General features: G+C 41.2%; 1 protein-coding gene across 3 annotated transcripts in view; it reads right to left on the bottom strand.

Annotated features, from left to right (window-relative positions):
• Nucleotides 1–17,105, bottom strand: part of LCTL (lactase like) — a 193,449-nt gene that overhangs the window by 148,911 nt on the left and 27,433 nt on the right. For all 3 annotated transcript variants that reach the window (XR_003940714.1, XR_003940715.1, XM_030191236.1), the window contains exon 3: nt 3,402–3,629. Coding sequence is in view for 1 of the 3 variants with exons in the window: in XM_030191236.1 (XP_030047096.1) it covers nt 3,402–3,629 (228 nt within the window). In the remaining 2 variants the exon portion in view is untranslated. The remainder of the gene's footprint in view (nt 1–3,401; nt 3,630–17,105) is intronic.

Raw genomic sequence — 17,105 nt, 5'->3', positions numbered from 1 at the left:
TTTCTCATTTGGATATGATGAACAGGAAGGGGAAATCAGGGCAGCTTCCCTCAATGTGGCAACCCACTTTGGAAACTTTTGGAGTTTCAGTCAGAAATGGAAGTGTCTATTGACTATGAGGTTTTCTCTAAGCCCCTTGGAGAGGTTGGACCCACCACAGCTCCAAGGACAGATCTATGCTGGTAAACAGCAAGTATCAGAGGGGTCCTCTTCGCTGATGGAGAGATCTCCAGTGGTGGTTTCCTCCCCTGAGATTAGGACCTTGCTGCCCAAGAGAAAATAAATATTGTATCAACCAGATTACTGAGTTTGCAGACACTGGATTCACCTTGGGACACTATTCAGGTATTTAATTAATGCTTGACAAAAATATCTATTAAGTTAGTTGATGATGTGACAGCAATTTCTGGGACAGTCAAATTCATGCTCAAGAATTACATCAGCACACTATTAAGTTGAGGATCCCTGGAAGAAAGATTAGCAAAACCACAATCATTGAATGAATCTGTGGTGAGAGACAAAGCCTTTCTCCATAGAAATTTGACATATCAAGAGAATCAGTTGAGGATAAATACTTTAAGATTATCCAACTTTCCTAAATCCCCATTAATTACACCACTGGATATGGTCCAGAAAGATATGATAGAAGTACTGAAATTACCATCTGATTTACTACCACCTGTAGTTAGACCCCAATACCTGATTCTGGAGAGATCTTCCAGTCCAGATAATTTGCATGATAGCGTATCTGTAGGAATGAACTTGACTCAATTCTTAGAGTCAGCAATGGAGATGATTACTCAGTGGACTTTCTGATTATGACCTTTGCTTTAGACCCAGATCACAGTGGAGCTCATTTTCGAAAGAGAAGGATGTCTATCTTTTGACATAAATCAGAAGATGGACAGGGACGTCCAAATCGGTATAATCGAAACCCAATTTAGGACGTCTCCAACTGCACTGTGTTGCAAGGATGGCCAAAGTTCAAGGGGGTGTGTCGGAGGCATAGCGAAGGCGGGACTTGGGCATGCCTAACACTTGGACGTCCTTGACCCATAATCGAAAAAAACAAGGACGTCCCTGACGAACACTTGGACATTTTCACCCGGATGTGTTTTTATTACGACTAAGGCACAAAAAGGTGCCCGAAATGACCAGATGACCAACAGAGAGAATTGGGTATGACCTCCTATTATTCCCCCAGTGGTCACTAACCCCCTCCCACCCTCAAAAACAGCTTTTAAAACTATGTCGTACCTACCTCTATGCCAGCCTCAGATGTCATACTCAGATCCATGACAGAGCATGCAGGTCCCAGGAGCAGTTTTAGTGGGTATTGCAGTGCACTTCAGACAGGCGGACCCAGGCCCATACCTCCCTAACTGTTACATTTATGGAGGAAACAGCGAGCCCTCCAAAACCCACCACAAACCCACTGTACCCACATCTAGGTTCCCCCTTCACCCGTAAGGGCTATGGTAGTGGTGTACAGTTGTGGGTAGTGGGGTTTGGGGGGCTCCGCACACAAGGTAAGGGAGCTATGTTCCTGGGACTATCTTATGAAGTCCACTGCAGTGCCCCCTAGGGTGCCCGGTTGGTGTCCTGGCATGTCAGGGGGACCAGTGCGCTACAAATGCTGGCTCCTCCCCGCCCAAATGGCTTGCATTAGGATGCTTTTGACATGGAGGAGTGGCCTAGTGGTTAGAGCACTGGTCTTGCAATCCAGAGGTGGCCAGTTCAAATCCCACTGCTGCTCCTTGTGATCTTGGGCAAGTCACTTAACCCTCCATTGCCTCAGGTACAAACTTAGATTGTGAGCCCTCCTGGGACAGAGAAATATCCAGTATACCTGAATGTAACTCACCTTGAGCTACTACTGAAAAAGGTATGAGCAAAATGGAAATAAAAATGGACTGTCTCTGGTTTCAAAAATTACCAAAAGTCAGAAACATCCAAGTTTTAGGATTTGGACATCCCTGATGGTATTTTTCAAATGAAAGATGGACATCCATCTTGTTTTGAAAATACGGGTTTTCCCGGCTCTGGATTTCGCCATTTTGCAAGGACGTCCAAATCGCAACTTGGACGTCCCTTTCAAAAATGCCCCTCAATATGATTTTACGTTCTTAATTTTATTCTAAAGAACAACTTTTTTAGAGGTGCTAAAATGAAAATATTTCCTAATTTGCCAAGTGCCACCCAGAAGAGACATCAAGAATTCTTGTCCTGTCAGCCATGAGACCAGGTGCTGGGTGTTAATTTTGTATTGAGATTTCTTTGTACATGTGTAGTAGTCTATGATGTGAAAAACTATGTTTTCTTTGAACCAAAACAATTGCTCAAATGTATCATAGCAAGAGAAGAGTTGAGGGTCCAGGTGTGAAGTCCTGTCACTGTAAATATTTACTAAGAAATTCACCCAGATGTGGTGTCTATGCTAGATTATCCTTGGATAATTTCATTTTTCATTTTTCTATACTTGGTCCTACATGTTGTGGACAAATTGTTTAAATACTATTCATACTTTGTATTGTTATTTGAATATTTTTACTGCTATAATTGTCTATTGCTCATGTTTGATTTATTCTTACTTTACACTACTTTGAGTGAATTCCTTCAAAAGACAGTAAATAAATCCTAATAAATATAAATACTTATGTTTATTTTTGTTTAATGGTATTGCATTATGTCTGTTATAACTATTATTGTCATATATTTCATTGAAAATTATTTTAAAATAAAGGGCCCTGTTTACTAAGCTGCGCTATAGATGCGCTAACGTTTTTAGCGCACCCTAAAATTTGTGCGTGCTAATGCTAGAGACACTCCTATATTCCTATACGTGTCTCTAGTGTTAGCATGCACTAAAAGCGCTAGCACACCTTAGTAAACAAGGCCCAAAATAGACTATAAATGGAATACCTTAATACAGCAATACAAAATGAGCACACGCGCATACTCAGAAAAGGCCCAAAAGCCTATTAAAAAAAGCAGGAAACAATGCTAAATATTATACATACATATTGCTAGGTTTATACTACAAATGTTTACCAATATAAAAAAACGTGCTTCTTTGAAGTTGTATGGTATTGTATTCTGCCTGGTTTCTATAATTGCATACTATCATGTGATAAGCCAAATTGTACCACACTTTAAAATACGCCATAGAGAGCAATAAGCATATTCACTGAAACTATGGAGGTCTGAGACTCCAAAAGAAGATTAAACATTTAACATGGAATTTATTACAAGACTATAGAAAAAGAAAACCTGTATTTATGCTGAAGGAATAAAGGTACAATTTAAAAGCTCCACTGCAGATCTGCTTGAATTAATTAATCCAGATTTCTGCAATAACCTTGAATTAAAGCTGCATCCTTCTATTTTTAAAAAACAATTACCTTTCTGGTTGATGAAACCTGTCGTCCCATCAGGTAACAGACGTGACCAGGAAAGAGAAAAGCGATAATGAGTCAATCCAAGCTGTTTGATACATTTCAAATCCTCCTCCCACAGAGTGTAGCTGCCACAAGCTACATCACCAGTCTGGTTCTTGAAAACTCGATCTCCTCCCTGATGGGTGAATGTGTCCCACACATTAGGACCTTTTCCATCTGCATCCCAGCCTCCTGTTTAAAAGCAAAGCGAAGAGTTTTACAATTTTGGAACCAAAAGGCTTGGTGTGGAATACAAATGTCATACCAGGCTCAACACAACAGCCTCAGCTCCACAGGAAATTCATCACAACCTCGTTTCACATATCACAATTTTTATTTGCATGTAGTACAGTAATTGGAATGCACACATTAGGGTTTAAAATGTACTACTCACAGTGGAAGTGCTAGTCACTAAAAACTGTTGAATCAGTATGAGTAAGGTTGTATATGTATCCCAAAAGTCATTCAATAAACATGGAAGAAAGGCTTGGACACTTTATATGATAATTAGCTGGAAAAAAAGTTCAGCAGCAGCATTCAAAGACAAGGGGGTAGAAACCAGAGACTATTATATTTTCTCACTGTAGTGGGCTTTTCTGAGAACATATTGGAATATGGGACTCATTTTCGAGAACCTATCATCGAAAAAAACAAATCAAAACAAGAGCTGGCATTCATAAAACAGGATCACAGAGGGGCCCTTTTACTAAGTTGCACTATGAAATGGGCTTAGCATGTTCTTGCACAGAACTTTCTCACATGCTAAGCCCACCATACTACTATGTGCTAATACTAATGCTAACACAGGAGCACTTACCACCTCCTGTGTAGGAAGCGTTAAGCTCTCCCATGTTGTCGTCTTTATTGAGTTAACATGTGCTAATGTCAGCATGCTAGCACACCCATTCTCTCCTCTGACATGCCCCTTCCCAAAAAATTATTAAAATAAACACCAGGAAAACTAGATTGGAATGCTTTAGTAGGTCAAAACAGAAAACCAGGAAGTAGGGGTGGACCAAAAAAAATCTTCACAGCAACTTTATTCAGCACCACCCCAGTGTATAACTCAACATGGGGCCATGTTTCGACGGAAACAACCTCTGCTTCAGGGGTCTGACACTTACTGTTGAAAATCACAAAATATGGGTGCAGAATAGTACAATTGGTGATCAAACAGCCAATCTAGAATAAAGTAAAACTTGCTGTTAAAATGCAGCGGAAACAAGTTGGACACTAGTAAGTCTGCCAAAATACACAAGGTCCCACATTAGGCCATTTTTGCTGCATTAGGTGCAGGTTTACATCTAACACAGCTTAGTATAAGATCCCCTGACTTAATAAAGGGAACAAAACAGCCTTAGAAAACAAAACAGGGTGTCCAGCCAAGGACTACTTTCAACTTGCACAGGCATTTTAGAATGACAGTTCAAATAAATCAATGAAGATTGTTCAGGTATATCAAGAGATCCTACAGGGCACATGCAGGAAATATTATTACTCCAAAATCAACAAATAGAACAAGATGGCATCACTGCCTTCAAATGATGAGATTTTTCACTCAAAAACTGGTAAAATCATGGCATATGGTAAAGAAACAGTCAAGACAACACTGAACAACTACAAATGAAAAGTGCTCAAATATTTGCAGAGAAATTTTATAGCAAATACATTTGAGGAGCAAGTGATTATCAAATATGAGTTCACAAAGAAAACTTTTTTTCTCTATGCTGCAGAATGGGGATAGCTATTGGCGAAAAAGGATGCTGGTACAATGATCGGACTGCTACCCTGAATAAGAGTCAAAACTTGGACATGTCGGCAGCAAGTCTAAGTGACAGCAGCATTACTAAAGCTATGCACATAGCTTTGAATTATAGACATTGAAGTAATTTGATTTAAAAAAAAACTATAAAAATGAGACCAATGACAATTAGTCGGCTATTGCATATTTTTTAAAAAAAGAGAGAGAGCGAGAAAAATGCTCTGAGTCTGCCATTTTCTGAAGGTCTACAAAAAATGTTGTTTAAGATGAGATTATTGAATTTACAGTGACATGTTGGAAGAAGTGATTTAAAAATGTGAAAAATTTGTTAGTACATAAGTACATAAGTAGTGCCATACTGGGAAAGACCAAAGGTCCATCTAGCCCAGCATCCTGTCACCGACAGTGGCCAATCCAGGTCAAGGGCACCTGGCACGCTCCCCAAACGTAAAAACATTCCAGACAAGTTATACCTAAAAATGCGGAATTTTTCCAAGTCCATTTAATAGCGGTCTATGGACTTGTCCTTTAGGAATCTATCTAACCCCTTTTAAACTCCGTCAAGCTAACCGCCCGTACCACGTTCTCCGGCAACGAATTCCAGAGTCTAATTACACGTTGGGTGAAGAAAAATTTTCTCCGATTCGTTTTAAATTTACCACACTGTAGCTTCAACTCATGCCCTCTAGTCCTAGTATTTTTGGATAGCGTGAACAGTCGCTTCACATCCACCCGATCCATTCCACTCATTATTTTATACACTTCTATCATATCTCCCCTCAGCCGTCTCTTCTCCAAGCTGAAAAGCCCTAGCCTTCTCAGCCTCTCTTCATAGGAAAGTCGTCCCATCCCCACTATCATTTTCGTCGCCCCTTCGCTGTACCTTTTCCAATTCTACTATATCTTTTTTGAGATACGGAGACCAGTACTGAACACAATACTCCAGGTGCGGTCGCACCATGGAGCGATACAACGGCATTATAACATCCGCACACCTGGACTCCATACCCTTCCTAATAACACCCAACATTCTATTCGCTTTCCTAGCCGCAGCAGCACACTGAGCAGAAGGTTTCAGCGTATCATCGACGACGACACCCAGATCCCTTTCTTGATCCGTAACTCCTAACGCGGAACCTTGCAAGACGTAGCTATAATTCGGGTTCCTCTTACCCACATGCATCACTTTGCACTTGTCAACATTGAACTTCATCTGCCACTTGCACGCCCATTCTCCCAGTCTCGCAAGGTCCTCCTGTAATCGTTCACATTCCTCCTGCGACTTGACGACCCTGAATAATTTTGTGTCATCGGCGAATTTAATTACCTCACTAGTTATTCCCATCTCTAGGTCATTTATAAATACATTAAAAAGCAACGGACCCAGCACAGACCCCTGCGGGACCCCACTAACTACCCTCCTCCACTGAGAATACTGGCCACGCAATCCTACTCTCTGCTTCCTATCTTTCAACCAGTTCTTAATCCATAATAATACCCTACCTCCGATTCCATGACTCTGCAATTTCTTCAGGAGTCTTTCGTGCGGCACTTTGTCAAACGCCTTCTGAAAATCCAGATATACAATATCAACCGGCTCCCCATTGTCCACATGTTTGCTTACCCCCTCAAAAAAATGCATTAGATTGGTGAGGCAAGACTTCCCTTCACTAAATCCGTGCTGACTTTGCTGGGATTTGTATTTTTATAGTTGATGTGATATCCCTGCACATAAAGAGGTGTCCACACAATTTGATTTACAGTTTATAGCTGAATAGGGGTGTGCACTTGCTAGTGCAGCTTAAAAGGTTTATGGCCCTGTATATTAAGCTGCGCTATAGGTAAGCTAGCGTTTTTAGCGTGCACTAAAAATTAGTACGTGCTAATGCTAGAGACGCCCATATATAGTGTGCACTAAAAACATTAGTGCACATTAGTAAACAGGGCCCTTAGTGTGCATTAAATTGATTTAATTGCTCATTTTAGATGTGCAGAAGCTACTAGCATTTAGGGGCATACCATGAAAATGTATTATTTTGTCATTAACTCATGCTAGTTTAGCACAGGTCCAATTTCACGCAATGAGACCTAGTTACTAATGTAACACCCCCTCAGGAGCATACCTGGGTTTGGGGGACAACTTTGGATAGATAGATATATATATCTATATCTATAAATAAATAAATAGATAAAGATATATCTGTATGTATGTTAATCAGACTGGCATTCTGATCTGTGAGATTTTTTTAAATCAGTTTTTAATGATATACATGTATGACTAGAACAGGCTGTCAATTTCTCTTCTCTGTGACAACTGATGCTATGGAGAAGGAGAGGAGCTTTCTGAGGAGGGAAAATATCAGTGAGTGTTTCTCTGCTCAGGGTTGGGGAGGAGGGAATTCTGTGAAAACTGTCAGTGGGGATAGAATACAGATGAGAGACTATAAAACAGTTGAGTTCACATAGATTTTATTGTAGTTTTCTGAGGGAAAGAGAGAGAAATCTCTCTCTCTCTCTCTCTCTCTCTTTTTCCAAAAATACTAGGACTAGGAGGTATGCGATGAAGCTACAAAGTAGCAAATTTAATATGAATCAGAGAACATTTTTCTTCACTCAATGTGTAATTAAACTCTGGAATTCGTTGCCAGAGAATGTGGTAAAGGCGGTTAGCTTAGCGGGGTTTAAAAAGGGTCTGGACGGCTTCCTAAAGGAAAAGTCCATAGACCATTATTAGACTTGTGGAAAATTCACTGCTTATTTCTGGGATATACTGTCCACTAACAATGGCACTCTTCTACTGTAACTTGGTATATATACCTAACAAAACACAGTAGGATTCATATGCATATGCAATCAGTATAGTATTGCTTTAAATAGGGTAAGTCTCATAGGTCGCTGGGGTATAGTTGCGCTCTCTCATCTGCCCCTGTTTCGCAACTGTTGTAATCATCGACTTACCCTACCACCCTCCTTAGTTCTTACTTTTTCTGTTTTATTTTCTGGGTTTTTTTTTGTTTTTTATTATTATTTGTTTTATTATTATTATTACTTTCTTCTCCAGGAGGTATGTCTATGTCTGATCTTGCATACCCAATGGGAGCTAAATAGTCAAACAGTCTGACAATGTACATGGCTATAATTTTACTTTAGACAGACGCTCAACATAACTTGAAACAAGCTTAACTTAGCTTTGTTTTGTAGTGCGGTGCGGAACTCTCCCCAACAGGTGCCTGTTTCGCACAACTCGGCTTTTTCAAGCGGTTCTTGTCGCACCAATCACCGAGACAGTCTGTCGTTACTCTACTGTGTTTTGTTAGGTATTTCTGGGATAAGCAGCATCAAATGTATTGAGCTTTTTTGGGATCTTGTCAGGTATTTGTGACCTGGATTGGCCACTGCGGCAATACTTATGTACTTATAACAGTACCCCATTTTTAAGCTTATTTTCGAAAGAGAAGGGTGCCCATCTTTCGACACAAATTGAGAGATGGGCGTCCTTCTCCTAGGGTCGCCCAAATCGGCATAATCGAAAGCCGATTTTGGGCGTCCTCAACTGATTTCCGTTGCGGGGATGACCAAAGTTCACGGGGGCATGTCGGAAGCATAAGGAAGGCGGGACTGGGGCATGCTTAACACATGGGCATCCTCAGCAGATAATGGAAAAAGAAGGGCATCCCTGACGAGCACTTGGCCAACTTTATTTGGTTTTTTGGCCGCCAATGGCATTATGCCCAGATACTCAATGCTGAGCCATGTCAGGGCACCAGCACTGAATATCTGGATTTGTGAGACCAGCTATACCTTATACAATTAAGTGCGCTATTCAACACTTAACGACCTAAGTGAGACCGGACAAAGATAGGAATGAGTTTTATGCAGTCCGATTTGTCTGGTTAACCTAGACAGTTAAGTGCTGAATATTGACAATTAACCATAGAAGCACCAACTCCACCCCCGAACCACCCACAAAATAGCTGGCTACAACTTTAGCAGTCTGTGGTGATATTCAGCAGCATTAACCAATTAAGTGCTGCTAAAATCTCTTTTGGGGTATGAACTCCCCCTCCAATCACAAGTCAGAAACCTTGGAATACAGTTAGATTCAACACTCACTCTGACTTCCCAAATCTAAGCAACCTTCAAGAGCTGCTTCTACTATTTGTGACAACTACGTTGCCTCTCTCCATACATTGAGAAGGAAAATCATATCCAGTTGCATCCATGTGCATGCCATGATAACATCAAGACTGGATTATTGTAATGCACTCCCCACTGGTCTGACTACAAAGGGTCTACACCAGCTCCAATTGATTCAGAATGATGCACCAAGACTAATAGAAAGTTGTAAGTGACGTGACCACATCACATCATTCTTGCAAAAACTTCACTGGCTACCAGTACAATAAAGGGTTAAATGTAAAACTCTATGTCTGATCTTCAAGGCCCATAAAGGATCACCCTCTACACACCTCCAAGGACACTAAGGTCCTCCCAAGGAGTATCCCTAACCACACCCTCTCCAAAAGACATTACACGATGTGATACCCACAAGCGAGCCTTCTCTGGAGTAGCCCCCACACTCTGGAATGCATACCCTCAAAGGCTTCACTTAACACAAGACTATCTCTACTTCCGGAAGCAGGTGAAAGCTTGGCTCTTCAACCAGGCCTTTAAAGGAAGCAGTAACTAACTTCTTAGACTCAAACACACAAGAAATGACACGGGCAGCATATACTGCAGCAGGACATGTTTATCCACTCCTACCCTAGCTGAGATAATATTTGATCACCTCATGTGCAACTTCTTTAAATTAGTCCCCTTATTTTCTAACTGCTCTTAATCTCTTCCCTATCTATGGGGGTCTTTTACTAAAGCTTAGCTCGAGTTATCTGCAGCAGGGCCCATTTTATTCCTATGGGCCCTGCTGCAGATAACTCAAGCTAAGCTTTAGTAAAAGACCCCCTATATGTTCCATCTTTGCTTATACTCTACGCTTCTATTAAAATGTTTTATTATGTATTGTGTTGATATTGTAAATAGTATACTATCAGGCTCATTTTCACAAGAGAAAAACATCCAAAAAGTGACATGTCTGCATTTGGACATTTATCTCACAAAGATGTCCAAACCAGTATTTGGGCATTCCTAAGACTTAGATGCCTTTCAACCATAATGGAACAAAACAGAAATGTCCAAGGAACTTAGATGTTTTGAGCTAGACCTGTTTTTATGATGAGCAGCTGCAGTGGGAATTGAACACACTTCCCCAAGAACAAAGTCTGCTGCATTAACCACTAGGCTACTCCACTACTCCACACAAGAGGTGCCCCAAATGATCAGATGACCACTGAAGGGAATCAGGGCTCACCTCCCCTTACTCCCCCAAAATCAGAAAACATTTTTCCGAACAGCATTTTCAAAAGGAAAAAATAGACCCTTTTTTGTAGAAAATGACCTTTCCTGTTCTGATTTTTGATGTTTTACAAAAAAACATCCAACTTGAGACTTAGATGTCATATCCAAAAATGCCCCATATGCATTTTACTTGCCCAGAGTCAAAAGGAGCAACAGTGGGAATTGAACCCATGTTGCTAGAATCAAAGCCCACTGCACTAACCATTTAACCAATCCTCCTCTGTTTTGAAAGTTTTTTTTATTTAGATGTCTTTTGTTCAAAAATGGACCAAAAAAAGGATATCCAAATCACAAGATGTCCATAGCATTTTCGAACACAAAAGATAGACGTCTATCTTTTTTGAAAATGACCTTCTTTCCTGTTCAGAGTTTGGACATTTTTGTAAAACGTCCAAATTCTGATTTAGACGTTCTGTCGAAAATGCTCCTCCATGCCATACTTTGTCTTGTTATTTTAATATTTTTACTCCTGTAATTGTCTATTGCTTATGTTTGATTTATTCGTACTGTACACCGCCATGAGTGAATTCCTTCAAAAAGGCAGTAAATCATAATAAATAAATAAAATAATAAATATCAGCAGATAGCCCTGCACAAGCTACTTAAATCATACTTCAATGAGAGATGATGTCAAGGTGCCTCAGGCTCTGCCGGATAACCAACACTGCACTCCCTTGGCACCAATGAAGATGAGGATGAATCCTTCCTCTTCTTCAGGCAGGTATTAGATGGTGGCTGTTCACAATGGCCTCTATCAATGCTCAGTGTCAAGGGTGACTTTTGTGCAAGACTGATATGTCTTATTTTAAAATAAAAGCAAGTACTGAGGCAACTGTGATGCTAAAGATGTCTCACTGTCTCTACAGGGACTGAAAGGGTCCCGCACGTTAGGGCAGGTGCAGTGAGACTTTTGGAGAATGTGCTGTAAAATGTGCTGGAGAAAACCTCCTGTGCAGGCTCCATAGGATGACATCATCCACATGTGAGGATTCAAGCTGCAATAACACTCAAAGTTGTAAGACAGTTTGAAAACCTCCATATGGTAAATATACCTTCAACTTATATAATAAAGTTTCAAACATGCAGATGTAATCATTCCCCTGATATGGGGTTTCATAGACAAAGATGAAATCTAAAGTTACTCCCACGCACTGTACTTGAGGTACTACAGAGTGCTAATAGTTCCCCAATTGCAACTTTGTCAGGAACAGGTGGTGTCAGTCAGTACCTGACTCAGAAAATTAAGTTCTGTCTTTTCAACATTAGTTGCCATTTTATGATTAGTCATCTCGTACCCCTAAATAGGTTATAATCCTATCAAAGAGACTGGCAAAAAGAAGTGTATATCATCAGCCTATTCTAAGTATTGAACTTCCAGTCACTCTAACAAATTACAAAGATGAATCAAATATAAATTAAGTCAGTGCTTCTCAAACCTTTTCATAGGTGACCCTATTTTAGCAGTTGAAAATTCACATGACCACAGATAGTAACAACAGCAAATCATTACTGAAACTATAAAACACAATAAGGAGCACATTGATGATTCAGTAACAAATGTATAAATCTATGCTTTTTAAAGTAAATATCATGTGTACTCACCATGCCCCAGGCAAATGGGATTTATTTATTTATGTGTTACATTTGTATCCCACATTTTCCCACCTTTTGCAGGCTCAATGTGGCTTACATATAACCATTAATGGCGTTAGCCAATTACGGTCTGAACAAATACATAGTATGAATATAATACAAAGTGATATTGAGGTATAATAAGCTATATGTATGGTAGGAAACAGTTGGGGGGAACTTAGAGAGGGAGAGGGTGAAGAAGAGTCAGGTAATGTCAAAAGTTGGCAGGTGACTGGAGAGCTCTACCATAAGAAAGCATAAGATTGCATATGGTACACAGTTTTTCAATCTTCTGATGGCACTGCACAGTCACTGAACCATCTGATCAGCCTCTTTAGGTGGAGGCTTTGGGTAGATGGGCTGAGAAGATATCTTCAATTATATAATTGGGGTCTCTGTATGGAAGTGTGACAGGACTGCTACTACAAAATGGCACCAGAAACCTTCGACTCCACTGCATGAAAATCTCTCTAATGAATATTCATTGTGGATATGCTGAAAACCTGACTGGCTGGGGTGCCTCCAGGACCAGGTTTGGGAACCACTGGAGTATGTGACAATGTAACAGTAGTAGGATGTTTATATGTGTATAGTTGGGGTCTGTGGGCCAGATTCAGTAAATGGTGCCCAAAGTTAGCACTGAATGAACTTTATAGAAAAGCGGTTATGGTGGATTCCTGCACCCAACTTTGGATACAAGAGTTTGCACCTGCTGAAACCTAGTGTAAATCCTCACGATCAACTGATGGCAGTTGGGCATGCAATTCCAAGTATTCTATAACATTACACCTAATTTCTGGGAATGCCCATGACCCACCCATGCCTTTTCCCATGGCCACACCCCCTTTTTAGTTGCATGATTTAAAATGTAAGCACGGATGTTATAGAACAGTAACTAAGCCAAATGTGTGTGCAAATCCAAATTGTTGCTAATTAACTCCAATTCCTGATTGTTGACTCCTCTTTAACTCATTAATTTCCGCACTCATCTGCCCTGTGAGACCAACTTTGGGTGATCTATATAGAATCTGGGGATCTATGTGCAAGTGTGTCTGGGTGAATGGATGTGACTGAGTGGCAGTGATAAGTGACATTTATCTCTTGGTACTTATGAACTACTAGTTAACAGCTAACACACAGGGAACAGAGAACTGGCTCTACATGTGCTACATGTGTTATAGGTTGTTAGAAAAGCACATGCTCACTGGCCACATGGTGTGACTCTGCAGAAAACAAGCATCAATCCCTTCAGAATGCCTTACCGTTCAGAAGTCATTCCCAATTCCCATCCTTTTGGAGTGATCCTGGAAATAAGAACAAAACCACTAAGGTAACCAGGAATTAGGGGTTAAGCACTACAGTGGTTTGGTTCTTTTTTGAAGGATAGGCAGGAGCAGGTTGTAAGTGGAGAAGTGGTTTATCAGTGGGCCTGGGGGTTCCCTAGGGATCAATATTAGCTTATTAATCTTTACTTATTGCCATTGGTTAAAATGTTGTCAGATCTAGGGATGTTCTCTAAATGTTATGCAGATGATGCACAAATGATTCCTGTACAAATATCATAAATGATATCTTAGGATTGTTTACTCGTTACTTACCCTCTATTGAAATGTGGTTATAATTGTCTTCAAACTTGAAGATGACTGAGGATTAGCCATGGTAATTAAATTGATGTTTCCCTTCCAATTGTGTTATACCTTTTGTTTGGGAGATAGTAATTGTAAACCTGGGTGTAGCTTTTGATTCTGTCTCTAAAAAGTCAGATTACGAAGGTAATTAGGACAGCGTACTAAACATTAAGAATGCTTTGTAGGCTTTGTTATGATGATTTTAGATTGGTTCTGCAAGCTTTTCTTTTATCAAGAATTCCTTATTATAAAGTAGTGTATGTTGGGCTGCCTAAGTCTTTACTAGAGCTACACAAATGGTCCAGAATTCTGTGGCCCGGTTAATTACTTTTTGATCATGTTATAAGCCTACTATTCCATATTTGGAAAAATAGAATTGGTTACTTATATCTAGTAGGATTAAGTTCTTATCTTTAAGAGGTTTTATGTCAATGCTCCTGTTTATGTTAAAGATTTGATGAAATAGTATGAACTTACATGATCACTTTGCTCCTCAGGAAAAGATTTATCAGTCGTTCCATCATATTGTTTAGCAAAGGCTCAGCTCAGCTCAGCACAGGCTTTTTTTGTTATAGGCTCTGTGTAATGGAATTCACTGCTTCAAGAGTTTGGAAAAGACCACAGAAAACAAATGCTAATGAGGATGAATGTATGGTAGCTCATGACCAATTCTCAGTAGACAAAGCAATGGGGCCTGATGGTATACATCCAAGGGTATTCAAGCAACTTGGAGAAGTTCTGGCGGCTCCGCTGTCTGACCTCATCAATGTTTGCTTAGAGCCTGGAGTGGTCCCAGAGGACTGGAGAAGGGTGAATGTGGTCCCTATGCACAAGAACGGATGTAAGGAGGAGGTTGCGAATTACAGACTGGTCAGTCTGACCTCATTGGTGAGTAAGCTAATGGAAATGGAAGCTGAGGATTGTGAGGTTTCTCAAATTGAATGGACTGCAGGACCCGAGGCAGCATGGTTTCACTAGAGGCAGATCTTGTCAGACAAATCTGATTGACTTCTTTGACAGGTGGCTAAACAGTTGGATGTGGGAAGCACTAGGTGTGGTGTACTTGGATTTTAGCAAAGCTTTTGACATGGTTCCACACAGGCGACTGATAAACAAATTGAGTGCCCTTAGTATGGTTCCTAAAGTGAGTGTTTGTGTCAAAAACTGGTTAAGTGGGAGGAGTCAGAGGGTAGTGGTAAATGGAGATTGCTCCGAGGAAAGGGATGTTATCAGTGCTGCAGGGATTGGTCCTCAGGTCAGCTCTCTTTAACATCTTTATGAGCGATATTGCAGAAAGACTGTCTGGTAAGGTTTGTCTTTTTGCAGATAATACCAAACTTTGTAATAGGGTGGACACCTCAGAGGGTGTCGATGGCATGAGAAAGGATCTTGTGAAGCTTGAAGAATGGTCTGATAATTAACAACTAAGATTTAATGCTAAGAAATTCAGCGTCATGCACTTGGGTCACAAGAATCCAAAGGAAAGGTACAATATAGGGGGTGAAGTGCTTCTGTGTATGGAAGAAGAACGGGACTATGGGGTGATTGTGCATGATGACCTTAAAGTGGCCAAACAGGTAGATAAGGCAACGGCCAAAGCCAAAGAGATGCTTGGGTGCATAAGGAGAGGTATGACCAGCTGGAAAAAAGAGTTGATAGTTTCCCTGTATAAGTCCCTGGTGAGGCCCCATTTAGAGTACTGAATGCAATTCTGGAGACCGCACCTACAGAAAGATATAAATAGGATGGAGTTAGTCCAGAGGGCAGCTACTAAATTGGTAAGATGTCTCTGTCATAAAAAATATAAGTAAAAGCAGAGAGGCAGGAGAGAGGGGATATGACAGAGACATTTAAATACCTCAGTGGCGTTAATGTGCAGGAGGAGAGCCTTTTCCAATTGAAGGAAAACTCTGGAATGAGAGGGCATATGATGAAATTAAGAGGAAATAGGCTGAGGAGGAATCTAAGAAAATACTCTTTCATGGAAAGAGTGGTGGATGCATGGAATGGCCTCCCGGTGGAGATCGTGGAGAGTATGACTGTGTTAGAATTCAAAAAAAGCGTGGAACAAGCACATGGGATCCCTTAGGAAAAGGAGGAGTTAGTGGACAAACTAGATGGGCCATTTGACCCTTATCTGCCATCATGTTTCTTTGTTTCTAACCCCTCCCCCACATTCCCATGTTGCTGGCCTTGGGGTTGGAGTGCAGGAGAGAGGAAGAAAGAAGGGGAGCATCTCTCCCTCTTCTCTCCCCTACCTCATAGTACTGCATCTCATTCTCCCCCTCTTTCTCTCTCCTCTCCCCTCCTTTACCCCCCCTCCCAGTGGTTCCAGTTTCTGCCGCCACCCTTCATCCTTGCTCTCGCTTCCTCCTTCCTCTTTTGTCCGGAATCGCTCTCCCTCCTCTCTTCACCCTTTCCCCCTTCCCCTTTGGTCTGGCTTCGCATTGCTCGCCCTCCTCTATCCACCCCCTTTCCCTTTCCCTTGTGGTCTGGCATTACATCGCTCTCCCTCTTCTCTCCACCCCTCTTTCCCTTTCACTTCCCCTGTGGTCTGGCATCGCTTTCCCTCCTCTCTCCACCTCTCTTTCCCCTTCCCCTTCTGCTGTGGTCTGGTATTGCTCTCCCTCTTCTCCAACCCCCTTCCCCTTCGTCCGGCATTGTTTTCCCTCCGCTCTCTATACCCCTTTCCCCTTCTCGTTCCTCTGTGGTCTGGCATTGCTTTCCCTCCTCTATCAACACCCCTTCCCCTTTCCTTGTGGTCTGGCATTGTTTTCCCTCTTCTCTCCACCCCCACCCCATTCTGCAGGCTTCCAAGCTTCCAGGCCTACGGCCTGCCCTAGGATGCTCTAAAGAGAAGGCTTCCAGGGATGGTCGAAAATAATGCTTACATAGCTGATGGTGACGCTGTCCTTAGGCCTGGAAGTTTAAAGGCTTGCATTGGGGGGGGGGGGGGGAGAAAAGAGGGATAGCGATACCCAGTGCTTTTTTTGTAGTAAAAAAGGTATTGGTACTCATTATGGGTGGGGTCACCATCTATGGCTCCACCCCTATGGTAGCCACACCCACAGTAACCACACCCCTTATACCAGCCATGGCGCATATAAACAGGTATCATTGAAAATACTATACCAATATAGGAGAAAAAAAATAACATGATTTTTTTTCATTATAAATAATTTCTGTAAGTTGTTACAGCTCCAGTATACCCACTGCAAAATAAGACAGCAG

This window comes from Microcaecilia unicolor, chromosome 2, assembly GCF_901765095.1.
Source record: "Microcaecilia unicolor chromosome 2, aMicUni1.1, whole genome shotgun sequence".
NCBI lineage: Eukaryota > Metazoa > Chordata > Amphibia > Gymnophiona > Siphonopidae > Microcaecilia > Microcaecilia unicolor.
Note: the sequence above shows the minus strand (reverse complement) of the source record. Positions and strands in the feature narration are given on the sequence as shown.